We start from the raw sequence: 14170 nt of genomic DNA on the forward strand, positions 1-14170 counted from the left end.
ACGGCTAAATAATCCACTGGACTGGTATACTTACTTAGCCACAAAAGGAGAATTAATTGAGAATATTATGCAAATAATTAGTATCAGATATCGAGATCTTGCCTACGTTTCCGTGCACCAAATTTTTAAACCAATCGTGTGTATATAAGGTCCATCATATTTTAGTTAAGAAAATAATATAGTATTGTAATCCGACATAAGACGTGCAAATGCATGCATGCTCATGTCTCTACTTATATGCCATATTGCATTATTAAAAAAAGTTTCTCATGAGATCTTGTATTCTTATGCACAATTGACTGTTTGGTTTCAGAGAAAATATATAACAATAAACATAAAGAATAATAATAAGACATGATGTTTGTATTTTAAATTGGTGAACAATTGGTAGTATATATATATATATAATAGCTAGGATAAGGTTAGAAAATATCTGAAGGATATTTCATAATATCATCCATTAAACAAATCAAAATTCTGAGGTTAAAAAATTAGATATCAGAGCCAGAATTTAGAGGGAGTTACTGAGTCACTTACATAAAAATATTACTGAAAACTTAAATTTTGTCAATTTCTCAATGATTATTTTGTTAATACTATGATTTTCTTTTCTTTTTGTTCAAAATGTGTTTCATTCTCACCTGTTTCTATATGATCATTCCTTAAAATTAGTTAGATGGACTCTGACATTAGCTAAAATTAGGCTAACTAATTAAAAAAAAGAGAGGGTAAAATGAATGGCGAGGCCTATTAGTTCAAGTTGGTAGGCATTGTACTAATGCCTATGTATAAAAATGTTAACATGATAGTATCTAACAAACGAACGAGTGTTAGTGACTCAATGGAAACTAGTAATTGCTTTCATCTTAACATATCCTTTTTTACATTAACGCGTGAGACTCGTTAATTCTCCCAAAATTATTTTAAAAGAAGAAGAAGAAGAAGAAGAAGAAGAAGAAGAAGAAGAGTAGGACCGTCATCAGCCCATGCAGTCCACAAGTCACTGGTTGATGGGTTTAAGCCCCAGGTTTCTTATCATAGACTTCATCCAATGAAATATATCTGGACGCTGCCGCTAAATTTTAGAGCATTTATTTGAAATGTTTCTATCTAGGTTCCACTACACAAGTTGCCCTTAATTCCATGAGTTGATTGGTTGTATAACATAACATAATACAAAGATATCTATAAGTTTATATCCTCCTCTCTCCAAAAATCATGTACAAAAATGGCCTACTTATATTTACAGTTTACACAATCTTTAGCTCGAAAGCTATTGGGCAATTTGCACTGTAAATCAAACTCATTTATATTTTTACCTTCTTATTTATTTTAGTTTTTCTTTGTGGCTTTACCTCTAAATGACCTTCTACTCATTTAAGCAGACCAAATCACTATCTCACATAAAGCTGCAGCATTGAATGCAGTTTGCCCTTTTCTTCTAATTTTACACATTAGGAGAGAGAATTCCAATCTTTTCAATAGATAGGAGAGAGAAAATTTATTTTATATTTTTCTCTTATATGAATATAAGTATAAAATTTATTCTTGTCCTATACGAAATTAAAAAATATGATATAAAAACCAATTCATACGTATAAAATATAATATGAGTTACTATACTAAGAATTACATTTAATAAAATATGTCATATTATTTATATGTATGGAATCCTAAGTTAGTATTTTAAAAATCCATACTTAATAATTATGAAATCTATAATTATTATCCATAATCTGTCGCTAATACAAGTACACAAAATGATTCAAATTTTTTTGGAAAGAAATTAAAATGGAGGACAAGGACTAATCATACATTTAGTGTATGATTATCTTATGAATTCTTGTTAATAAAAAGGAAAAACACAAAAAATTATTGAGCATTAACTTTGTGTTAGTGGTCGATTGTGATGGATGATGGATCACTATGGTTTAAAGTTGAGCGTGTTCTTTAATGTATACCTACTAATTGATGAGTTGCTACCTACTCTCGTATGACTCCTAACTTCCTAAGTCAAGCAGCCACTAATTGTAGCTACCAAATTTAGACTAAACTTAATTGAGCATCCAATTCATGGCATGGATTAATTGCTCAAAATTAAATGGAATCTAGTAAAGGAGAAACTTCCATAGAATCTTAATAAAGAAAATTCCAACCTTCGCATTGCATGTGAACACTAGGGGCCCATTACCCAAATTTCGTCACTATTAAATTTAGTGACCAAGTGGGCCCCAAGAACTCCACTATTAGTGCTAGCTTCTTCTCCACTATTCCTTCCATTTCACCCAAACAATCATGTACATAAATCTTTCACCTTGGTCTTCTTCTTCGTCTTCTTCTTCATCTTCCTCCAGACATATAACATAGGCTTCTCCAGGTCAATTTTGCATGGTAAGAATTCCATTAGACTTGGTGGTCCTTAGTTTTGCCTCAATGCGATTGGTGAGCCCAACTATAGACATATATATATATAAAGAATACCAAGCCATGCAGGAGGATAAGAAGCAGAAGAAGAATTAAAGGAGTTCTTCTTCATGGAATCAAGCTTCCAGGAGGGTAATTAAGTATCCCATTTAGTTAGCATGGCTATGTTCTTGTGCATTGTTTGATATGAGGATTACATATCTATATTTATATCACAGGCTATCCATCTCCCTTGGCTGATCTTGGTCTCTTTGAGAGGCAGCTCGGAAGAGCATGGAAGGCTTTGAGCAGTGCAACCATCGATCTGAGCAACATTTTGGAGATAATTGTTCACATTGGGACTCAACTCCGAGCCTTGTTGATAGTGCCGTTGGTGAGGATTGCCATCTTCTTGAGCTTGGCCATGACATTAATGATCTTAATAGAGAAGCTCTTTGTGGGAATGGTTGCCCTTGTGGTTAAGATCTTTAGCCTTAAACCTGAGAAGAGATACAAATGGGAGCCCATCAAGCTAGATGTGGAAATGGGAAGCTCAACTCACCCAATGGTTCTTGTTCAAATCCCAATGTACAATGAGAAAGAGGTAAATTTTTTTTTCTTTTTTTTAATGTATGCATCTGATGAATTCTCTCTGCTTGAAATACGAGTATAAAATTTTCTCTCTGTCCTTTTTTTTTTTTTTTGGTTGAAAATTTTGAAGGTATACAAGTTGTCTATTGGAGCAGCATGCTCATTGGAGTGGCCATCAGATCGTGTAATCATACAAGTTCTTGATGACTCCACTGATCCAGTTGTAAAGGTAACGTCTATATATCTATCAATATCTTATGTATATATATATATATATATATTAGTTACAACCAATCCACTATTAGTAGAGGAGTTAGTGATTGATTATATATTTAACACCTCATCTTTTGAGCAATATATAAATATATAATCCGGCCCCTCCTTTTAATTTGTCTCTAATTTTCATATCACACTTGGATTAACTTAAAGAACCGTTAGAAACTCCAAAATTTCTCGCGAATATTTTATCTCAAAGGCCTTTTAGTCGATTTGGTTACTAAAATAACCAAATCGGATTACAAATAGTTTAAAAACGGAATATTAAACACTACTTGCTATATTCACGTGGAAAACAGCTTTTATGGTAACTTTTTTGGACTGTCGGGTTTCAATCCCATACCACTTGTTTGGTGTCCTAAAAAGGTTATGTATACGGTCGTCTGCGGCCCTTCATGTACGAATGTTGTACGTGATATTGGCTTCCGAACCTCGTCGAGAGAGTTAATAACAGGTTTTACCACCCAGGACTGCAGTAATAAATCTCCAACAGTCCCCGGCTGTAAAGGATCTCGCACGCATAAAGAGGAGAAAGGAATAGTTATCATGACAGCAGTGGATGAGTTGGATTACTCGGATCTCACTCATTTCATTGGCTCCCCATCTGAATTCGCACAGCCTTAAGATTAATCTACTCGTCTGTCGGATACGATGAGTTGGTAATTTGACGAGATTTGACAGTTGGTACTAAATTAAATTTGGTCAGATTAAAGTTTAGATTTTTCTTTTGTTTTTTTTTTCCTTCCCACCATTTTGTTAACCGGAAGATGACACAGATCTCAAGATTCGCATTTTGTAGAATTAAAATGATTATTATTTATGTCGTAGGATGTCAACGACACGATTATAAAAATAAAACATAAATTATTTATATTTATTTACTTCTTTCTTTAATGTATAGGATTTGGTAGAGAATGAGTGCGAGAAATGGAAGAACAAAGGAGTAAACATAAAATATGAAGTGAGAGACAACAGGAAGGGATACAAAGCGGGTGCTCTGAAGGAAGGAATGAAGCACGATTATGTACAAGAGTGTGAATACATTGCCATGTTTGATGCCGATTTCCAACCAGAATCTGATTTCTTAATAAGAACTGTCCCTTTCCTTGTTCATAACCCACAGATTGCACTCGTCCAAACTCGTTGGAAATTTGGTAAGCATTTCTTTTAGGGTATATTTTGGCAAAATGGAATCTTTCAGAGATATCTTTAGTTTATCTAATGGAATGTGCACTATAAATTTGAGCTCTGATGCAGTAAACGCTGATGAGTGCTTAATGACAAGGATTCAAGAGATGTCACTAGACTACCATTTCAAGATTGAGCAGGAAGCAGGGTCGTCTGTATTTGCCTTTTTTGGTTTTAATGGTAAGGAGTATAAGTCTTGCACTGCGTTTTTTTTTCTTTTTTAAATCTCCTAATGGTATTAGTAGGTGAATTGCATCTTTGCTGTGGTAACAAGAGAGAGTAAGAGTAGTCGTCCGTGAATTGTTTGTAAAAATGCCTTAATGATCAAAATAGCTGTGCCTTAATGATCCTCCTCTAAGGAAGTAACGAGTAAGATTACTAACTAACTTGCTTATCTGCTTAAGGTTTCATCTAAATTCAGTTTTGTAGTTCTCATACTATGAAGTACATTAATTTACTAAATGTAGTAGTTGCATTTCTTTTTGTAAGGGACTGCTGGTGTATGGAGGATCAAAGCTATTGCAGACTCTGGAGGCTGGAAGGATCGCACGACAGTAGAAGACATGGATCTGGCTGTTCGAGCTGGTCTTCGAGGTTGGAAATTTGTGTACGTCGGAGATGTTAAAGTATGTCGATCCTCTTTTTCTACATCTTCTAGTCAAGTGTTATGAAACTAAGAACATTGAATTAGTGGTCACTATTATAAAGTTGCAGACATTGCTTTTAGAGCTTTCAAGTTGACAGTCTTGGAAAATTGCATATATAGGTCAAAAGTGAACTACCAAGTACTTTCAAGGCCTACCGGTTTCAGCAACACAGATGGTCTTGTGGACCTGCAAACTTGTTCAAGAAAATGGCAGTGGAGATTATGACAAACAAGGTCAGTCTTTTACCTCTTTTTTTTAATTAACTAAGATTCAATGTGATTGTTATTCTTAAAATTTCTTTTTCTGTTGATGCAGAAAGTATCAATATTGGCGAAGTTTCATCTTCTATATGACTTCTTCTTTGTTGGAAAAATTGCGGCCCACACAGTAACTTTCATCTTTTACTGTGTTGCGATCCCAATATCTGTTCTACTCCCTGAAGTAGAAATTCCTTACTGGGGCGTGGTTTATATTCCTACAATTATCACCCTCTGTAAATCTGTTGGAACACCAAGGTAATAATCTACTTAAAATATAGGCACTGTTCACTTATACTTGCAGCTTAATAATTGAAGAAAGTCCTCTTCTCTTGATACAGCTCCTTTCATCTAGTGATCCTCTGGATCTTGTTTGAAAATGTTATGTCTTTACATCGGATAAAGGCTGCTTTAACTGGTCTTCTAGAGGCTGGGAGAGTCAATGAGTGGGTCGTCACCGAAAAGTTGGGAGAAGCCCACAAGACAAAGCCAGCTGCTATAGAAGCTCTAGAGTCGATAGATTCTCAGTTAACAAAACCATGCATCCTCAAACCCAAGAAGAAGAAAAACAGGATTTGGCATAGGTATGATTCCATCATTTCTTAACATTTGTGCGGACACAAACACATTAACCATTGATCGAAAATGTTGCTACAATTAAAATATTAAGTTCTATAAGAAGTGGCTACTTGTGTCTGTATTGTTTTAAGCATGCAAACAATCACATAAAGTATGTCGCTTATAGAATATGATTGCTTGATCACCTGTTGATTTAATAAAAGATGACACTCTATAGCAAGGTTTCAAATTAGTGAATGTGGTAGATCATAACTTATTGCATATAGCGGGCTGAATCTTATTCTCAACGTTCCAAGTAAATGCAGGTTAATGATGCTTAGTTGGTCCAGAGTAGAACTATGTACAGTTTACTAGTCATCAAGTATCATTAGAAAAACCAGTAGTAATGCTTCTACTTAAATTCACACTTTTTTTCATCTTCAAAGCATCTTTCCTGATTTTGGAAAAGTTGAACTAATGTTTAAAATTGTTGCTTTCAGATTCTACTATGGTGAACTAGGGGTTGGAGCCTTCATCTTCCTCTGTGGGCTCTATGATGTCCTTTACTCAAAGAAAGGATACTTTATCTACCTCTTCATTCAGAGCCTGGCATTCATTGTAACAGGTTTTGGTTATATAGGCATCTATGTTCCAGATTCTTGAAGAGCTACACAGCCGATAACTGGACATGAGTCTCAAGAAGTCGTCTGCAATCCCCCCCGCTGCATATAACTTCTCCACAACTACAATAACCTTTTAGAAAAAGTTGTACTCCCATAGTTCCATTGTTGTCTCAACTATTAGATCCACCATTCTTTCCTGCTAGAAATAAGGTATCACAATAATGTTAAGATATTTTTATTGTGAGTCGCTTCATTGTCTATGAAAGATAGTGAAACATCCAACCAATTTTGTCTCAAATTTTCCTTTTTTTTCTTCTAATTTTTTTTAAGAAAAGTGGGGACTATGAGCCCCTGTTATATTAATGGTTGTCAAACTAGACCACCTAGCAGTAGACAAATGTCTCACTTGGTTAAGTGGCTTCGACAATTTTGACTCTGAGGTTGGTACTCACATTGCAGAAGCATACCTTGAGACTTTTATCAACAGGAAGTTTGTGATTTGTAAATTAAAGATATCGCACCAGAAATTCACAGAAGAATAGCTGAAAACCATTATTGTGCAAAAGCATGCTAAAAAATGAAGAAGTTCTATACATTTTCTGCATTCAGGTTGCTGCTAACTTGTAGCCCAATTGGGCCTTACCTGGCCTGACATATATACTATGAGTATCCAGCTGAAGTATATGTTATGATGAAGTCCTATGCTTTGCTGGATAGCACATCTTCCGATAATTATTTCCCTCTAAATTATCCTTCAGCTTATAAATTTTGTTATCCTCCACAATTGAGCACCAGATATTCTCTACCATTCTTTATTTTTTTTTTCCCTTCGGACATCACATGAATTACTGAAGGACTTGCAGAGAGTGTCAGATAACACCCCACATTGGCGATGATTACAACTTGTCCACAAGCTGGTGAAGTCAAGTCTTAAAGGAGTGCATCTCTAAATCACCTCTTTATTGATGCTGCATTGGTACCTGACAACTGTAGATATAGCAACACGGTGTGGAGCAATCAGCTGGCCTGCACAAGGTAAACCAACTTAACTGGTCTCATACTCTTTTAGACTAGAATATTCTCTGGAAGCAATAAGATTATTGCCCATGAAGAGTCCACTGATCTAATTTTTTAATTGTACACATCAATCTTTTCATGTTGGGTCATTATTATATTCATTAACATGACTGGTGATGCTTATCGATCAATATTGACTTTATGTTTTCCTCTTTTGATTAATCCAATTTATGGAGGTCTAGTTAAAAACTCAAAGCATTTGCATTTATACTGCAGTCCGAGACAGCTTGTACAAACCACGTCACGTCTTTGTAGGCCCCATACACTGTTGTAGATGCTGCATGTTTCTCATTCAAGAGCTCTAAATTAAATTTTAATTGAATAGCATTATGTTGCATTGCCCAAGAGAGTACTGCTGACCAGGTACGCATACTATTGCATGTTTTGTTTTTTTACTTTTTTTTCTTTCTTAACAAAGAATCTTGCATGATCCCAAACTTGATGCATGTTCTGATTAGTATATATTTGCAGATTAGACAGATTAGTTTGTCTAACCACTCATTGTAAAGTACTCTAGTGACATAAAATAGAAAGAATAATGTTGAGAGATGCGAACTGTAAAAAGTTTATTTTAATCATAAGAACAGTTAGATGAACATCTCACATGCACAGGTTGTCAGATTTACCAAGTTGCAGTATGGATGACAGTAGATAGGTGAGCATTTCAAGTCAAATAATCTAGAGGGTAGCAATTTTGTTTCTATCTTTAAATTTCACGTGATATGTGTTAGAAAATTAATTTGCTTCTATAGTTTTACATGTCTATCCAAATTAGCCCTGCCCAGGATCATGTAGATTAATAAGTAGCATACAGAAGTAGTTCAGTGGATAGAACGTGGTTAAGAGCCAGCCTAGATCTGACGCTATCACAGGCATGTTTCAGGTTTAATTGGCAATTCATTGGCCCAGACCTTCTCTATCTAACAAGAAGCATAAACCTCATGGAACAATGTCGTTGGCTTTCTTAGAGAAACAAAGACAAGGTGATGGAAGGTACAACTCCATAACTCTGCCTCTTTTAAGTTTGTCTCCCTTCTTGTCTAATGCCTTTTTTTTTTTTTCTTTTTTCTTTTTTTGTGCAAATGCAATCTAGTCAATTCCTCTCACCTTGTCAAGCTGCCGGTTTCTGCGGCTTACGAGCTCCTCCTCTCGCCGGCGACCACCGTCTTCCTCGAGCAAGTTGTTATCTTATGGAGGCAGCTCAGAGTGAGATTTCTTATTCCAACGGTGAAGGTTGTGGTGTTTGTGTGCACGATCATGTCAATAATAGTGCTGGTTGAAAAGGCCTTCTTGGGTTTGGTGAGTCTTTATGCCAAGGTCTTCCACAGGAGACCAGAGAAGGTATACAAATGTGATCCCATTGCATTGGATGAGGAGATTGGTACTTTGGTCTATCCCATGGTACTTGTCCAAATCCCTATGTACAATGAGAAAGAAGTAAGTATATTGTCTCTGTCTCTGTCTCTCTAGATTTCTCTAGCTCTGAGCACCGGAGTATTGACAAATGGCAGGTATATGAACTCTCAATTGGAGCTGCATGCAATCTAACATGGCCAGTGGATAGGCTAATTGTACAAGTGCTAGATGATTCAACTAATCCAGTCATCAAGGTATGGTCCCAAAAGAGGAAATTAGATGTTTTCTCTATATCTGTGTCATAATTTGGTAGTGAAATATTAACAAATAAGGCCCTGCCAAGTCTAAGGGACACATGATCCAATTAATCTGTTCTCTAATAGTCTAAGTTTTTACGGTAGTCGGTGAGTTAACACCTTAATCTCTTATCTTTTGCATTGGTAACCCTCAAAATTATTTTCTTTTTTTTGGATCTGAACCCTTTAAATATAGAAAGATAAAAAATGGCCTAATGTTTCGAATTTCACTGTTTAGTTGTCAAAGAGTAATATGAGAGATATCCATACAACAGAGAGGGGTTTTATTGGTATACTTTAATATGTCAAATTTAGAAAATTATCTATGCACTTAAATTTTTTTCCCCTTTTTTCATTACTTGTAACACATTGCTTCAACAGAGTTTTCTGGTATTAATGCATAGATGAATTATATCTCATTTATTTTCCAGGAATTAGTGAAGAATGAATGCGGGAAATGGCTAAAAAAGGGGATAAACATAAAATATGAGACAAGGAAGGACAGAAGTGGATATAAGGCAGGTAATCTGAAGGAAGGAATGAAGCATAGCTATGTTCAGAGCTGTGAGTATGTTGCAATGTTTGATGCCGACTTCCAACCTGCACCTGACTTTCTCATAAGAACAATTCCTTTTCTTGTGCACAATCCAAGTCTTGCTCTCGTTCAAGCTCGTTGGAAGTTTGGTATGTTTCATAACTAAACCTTACATAATTTTATGTCCAGCTCAGTAGCATTAGAATGTTTGGAGCTCTAAACTTGTTTGCAATGGCTTAGCATACAACTACCCATTAGTCATTCAAATATTGCATTGAATCACCTATTTGCATATCTATGCTGCAGCTCATCTTCACTTATTTTAGTATGGAAACTACCAATAAGTTGTTCAAAGATTTATTTTGAAGCTTTTTTTTAATTATTATTGTAGTGAATGCTGATGATTGCTTGATGACAAGAATGCAAGAGATGTCCATGGATTATCATTTCAAGGTGGAGCAGGAATCCGGTTCTTCATTATGTGCATTCTTTGGATACAATGGTACTCTTCCTTTTTATCCTCTCTGTCTCTAAATATACAATCCAATGCACTAATACTTATCTTACATTGGGAATATAGGAACCGCTGGAGTTTGGAGAACTCAAGCAGTAATTGAAGCTGGAGGCTGGAAAGATCGAACTACTGCAGAAGACATGGACTTAGCTGTTAGAGCTAGTCTTTTAGGTTGGGAATTTATATACATTGGTGACATAAAGGTACTATTATAACTCAGCCTAGCACTTTCCATAATTTGAGTTATAAATTTACAACAAAAGACTATTTGTTTTGGCTTATAGGTAAAGAGTGAATTGCCAAGCACCTTGAAGGCTTATCGTTCTCAGCAACATCGTTGGTCATGTGGCCCAGCACTCTTGTTTAAGAAAATGCTATGGGATATTTTGAAGGCCAAGGTTAGTCATTCTTTATCTCTGAATTAATGCTATTTTTTGTAATTAAGAACATAGTTTTTATAAGTCTTCTCCTTTTAATTCGATGCAGAAAGTTTCGGTGTGGAAAAAGTTCTATATGATTTATAATTTCTTCATTGCGCGAAGGATCATATCAGCCTTCTTCACATTCTTCTTCTTCAGTATATTGTTTCCTTTAAGAGCTTTCTTTCCAGAAGTTAGAATTCCCAACTGGGAACTTTTATATATTCCAACAACAATTACTCTTCTCAATTCAGTTGGAACTCCAAGGTTAGGAAACTAACTTGTTTTCGTTAATTTTGTCAAATTTTTCATCGATCTTTGGTAATGTAATTTTCTTCATGCAGATCTCTCCATCTAATAATCCTGTGGGTATTATTTGAGAATGTCATGTCCTTGCATCGATGCAAAGCCATTTTGATTGGCTTTATAGAAGCAGGGAGAGCTAATGAATGGATTGTTACTGAAAAATTAGGCAACATGCTGAAGGTGAAGCCAATCTTAACTGTTGCCGATAATTTTCATATCAAAGAGAGGTGCTTTTTCTATAAATCTTGTATAAAAGTAGTAGAATTAATTTTTTGGAAACTTCTATTCTTGATAATAACTTAGCCTCTTTTTTTTTTTTTTGCCATTTAATTTTTCAGGTTTCACCTCCTGGAGATAGGGTTTGGGATATTTCTTATGTTATGTGCCTGCTATGACTTCTTCTTAGGAGAGGATTACTTCTTCCTGTTCATTGTTCCACAATCTATCTCATACTTACTTGTGGGCTGTGGTTATGTTGGAATTATAATTCCTAGTTAGCTAAAGCTACAATTATCACATTCCATTACCATTGGCTTCATAATATGCAAGCAAAATCAAACGCCTCAAGGAGAAATAGCAAATGTTTCAAGGAAAGTACAGCAAATGGTCTTTATTTTCCCCTAATTGGAGAAGGGGAAAGTGCCTTCCAGGTGGTTCAACAGCTCAAAACAAGAAGAGCCAAACATAGATATGTAAATAGCAAAGGATAAGATCTCAATTCTCTAATAAGTGAATGCTAATATATTTTTACCATATGCGAGCCAGAGGGCATAAGTTCTATTTCTCGCAAAACTTGGAGTTGATATTTGATAAAATTTTTTTTATCATAGTGTATAGATAATAACGCAATATGAGCCATCGCTGTATCAAAAGATGTCTAACTCTTAATCTAGTTCAGTAACTAAAATATTTTTTTTATTTATATTTTATATCTAATTAAATTTATATTCTAAAAAAAATAAGACTAACGAATCAAATTCGAAACCTAACCTTTAATAAGACAAGGGATTATAGTCGATGGGCCTCAGTATCCACTTGCCCATGAATCCCGAAGACAAACTAATACAGTACCAAAAGGACATAATGAACAGAGCCAGTAGGTGTGTGTCATTTTACTTATCCCCCGCACGAGGAAAGATCATCCATACTGACTCCTCCTATTACCATTTTGTCCAATCTTATAGCAGTTGTGTCTGTCGGTGTGTGTCGTTTTACTCATTAGCTTTTAGTCTTTTACTCAGGGAATAGGTGTGGAAAATGTAGACTTTCCTCCTGCTGGTTTCCACTAAAAACATACTAATTTTTTATTACTTAGGCACATTTTCTTTTTATAAGTGAGCTTTTTTATAAAAAAAAAAAGTTTGCCCTTCTACTATAATGGGATGGACTTGGTAGTGGAAGCATTCGCAATCAATATCGTTTGAATAGAAAATAAAATAATTAAATTTTATATATTTAATAAATTTCATAGTTATTAAGCAGTTGTATTATTTTTATTTTTTGCGATTTTTATATGTCATTGGCAGTTATTAAAGGCAAAAGTGACGGACTATAAAAAAAAGTCAAATTATATTAAATACATAGCAGGCTTCTCTTTCATCGTTAACTACTCAATTAACAACTTATAAAATATATTGATATAATAATTAGCTATCTCTAAAGACACTAACTTGTTTAGTATTTTATTTGTAAATTTGTTGCCTATAATTTTCATGAAAGACACTCTTTTACAAGACAGTTTAGTAATATAAACTATTTTTGTGTTCATCCTCCTAGTTTTACCTAGAAAACTAATTTGCATAAAAGTTTATTATCAGTTTAGTAACTTCTATTTCCATTTGAAAGTGGGATTGAATACATAAAAAAAAGAAAAAAAAAAGGAAAAGACTAATCAAAATCTCAAAAAAGATATTGGATACTTGTTCTCCCTATCACCACTTTGTCCAATATTGTAGTGCGGTGTGTGTCATTTTACCTATCTTTCATTTCAAGTGCCTTGTCTTCTTCCACATCCAGAGCAATTAAATCTCCTTAATTATTGCAATTAATGGAACACCAAGACACCCGTTCTACTTTAATAACAGAATCAGCACCATAAGACATAAAATTCTTGTTTTATTTTTCTTCTTTAGAGTAAATATATATATAAAAGAATCTTGTTTGCCACCACCTCGTGATCGCAAATCATCGTCAGAAATCATCACACGTGATCATTACCAAATAATTCTGACTGGAAGCTTCGTCGTATAAAGCCAACCATGAAAGAGAACACCCGTACTACGGTCCAACTAATATCATTTATATATATATATATATATATATATATATATATATATATATATATATAGACAGAGGTAGAGGGAGACACAGAGAAAGAGAGAGTTAGAAATTTCAAGGCTTCCAAATTCCATATCCTAAATCCCAATTCGCAAAGGATGTTTACAAGTGGGATCCACTTCAACCAGAATTTCTCTTACCTCTGTATTCAAAACAACAATGAAATGAAAACCTAGTAGAGAAGGAATAAAGAATATGTAACCCTTTTATATTTTCATAGAATGAAAAATCTTAGAAAGAAAGAGTAAAGAATATAACCAGTTATTAAGTATTTCATATCTTTTATACACATTATAAATATTAATTTATGTATTATCTTATATATATAGTTAATAAAATACATAAAAAATATATTTATCTTTATTTATATTATTGTCTAGGTATTATTTTGATTATTTAATGATAAAGTTATCACTTATACTAGAAAGGTATTTTCAAAAACATTATATATAATTAAAGTGACTTAAAATTTTTCTCTTATAAAATTCAAAATTATAATTTTTATATTTTATATTATAACTCTATCTAATTGAGGATAATATATATAACATAATAAGAGTGAATTTTTTTACTGTTTTATAAACTAGAGTTTTACTTCTGGTTAACTTTGAGAGGTATCTATACAAAAGTAATTTTTTAAAAGAGTATCAATATGAAAAGTTTGGGTGTACATGTAAATTATAAATTTGAGAAGGGTATATATGCAAAGGAACCGTCAAATAAAGACCCATCTTTATCGACACCCAGAATAAAGACCAAGAATAACCCAACCCAATAGTCTTGGCCT

The 14170-nt window shown here is 34.1% G+C and overlaps 2 protein-coding genes across 3 annotated transcripts; both read left to right on the top strand.

The window, feature by feature from the left end:
• The first annotated feature begins 2295 nt into the window (after nucleotides 1-2295).
• LOC140794618 (probable glucomannan 4-beta-mannosyltransferase 11) lies at nucleotides 2296-6841 on the top strand. Its single transcript, XM_073146723.1, has 11 exons — nucleotides 2296-2391; nucleotides 2494-2556; nucleotides 2643-3007; nucleotides 3125-3223; nucleotides 4172-4424; nucleotides 4528-4638; nucleotides 4948-5084; nucleotides 5225-5338; nucleotides 5421-5620; nucleotides 5704-5946; nucleotides 6421-6841. The coding sequence occupies exons 2-11, from the start codon at nucleotides 2535-2537 to the stop codon at nucleotides 6581-6583; spliced, it is 1707 nt and encodes a 568-aa protein (XP_073002824.1). The 5' UTR covers nucleotides 2296-2391; nucleotides 2494-2534; the 3' UTR covers nucleotides 6584-6841.
• A 1113-nt stretch (nucleotides 6842-7954) lies between these two features.
• LOC140794629 (probable glucomannan 4-beta-mannosyltransferase 6) lies at nucleotides 7955-11562 on the top strand. Of its 2 annotated transcripts, none has more exons than XM_073146743.1 (11): nucleotides 7955-7983; nucleotides 8493-8613; nucleotides 8714-9057; nucleotides 9132-9230; nucleotides 9704-9956; nucleotides 10199-10309; nucleotides 10388-10524; nucleotides 10606-10719; nucleotides 10808-11007; nucleotides 11085-11273; nucleotides 11385-11562. In XM_073146743.1, exons 2-11 carry the CDS (start codon nucleotides 8607-8609, stop codon nucleotides 11542-11544), a joined length of 1614 nt encoding a protein of 537 aa, XP_073002844.1. In that variant the 5' UTR covers nucleotides 7955-7983; nucleotides 8493-8606; the 3' UTR covers nucleotides 11545-11562. The 2 variants fall into 2 exon arrangements, with proteins under 2 accessions (XP_073002844.1, XP_073002836.1); XM_073146735.1 differs by lacking the exon at nucleotides 7955-7983 and adding an exon at nucleotides 8118-8275.
• The last annotated feature ends 2608 nt before the right edge of the window (nucleotides 11563-14170 follow it).

This window comes from Typha latifolia, chromosome 1 (assembly GCF_019914945.1).
Source record: "Typha latifolia isolate L0001 chromosome 1, TyphaL0001v2, whole genome shotgun sequence".
NCBI lineage: Eukaryota > Viridiplantae > Streptophyta > Magnoliopsida > Poales > Typhaceae > Typha > Typha latifolia.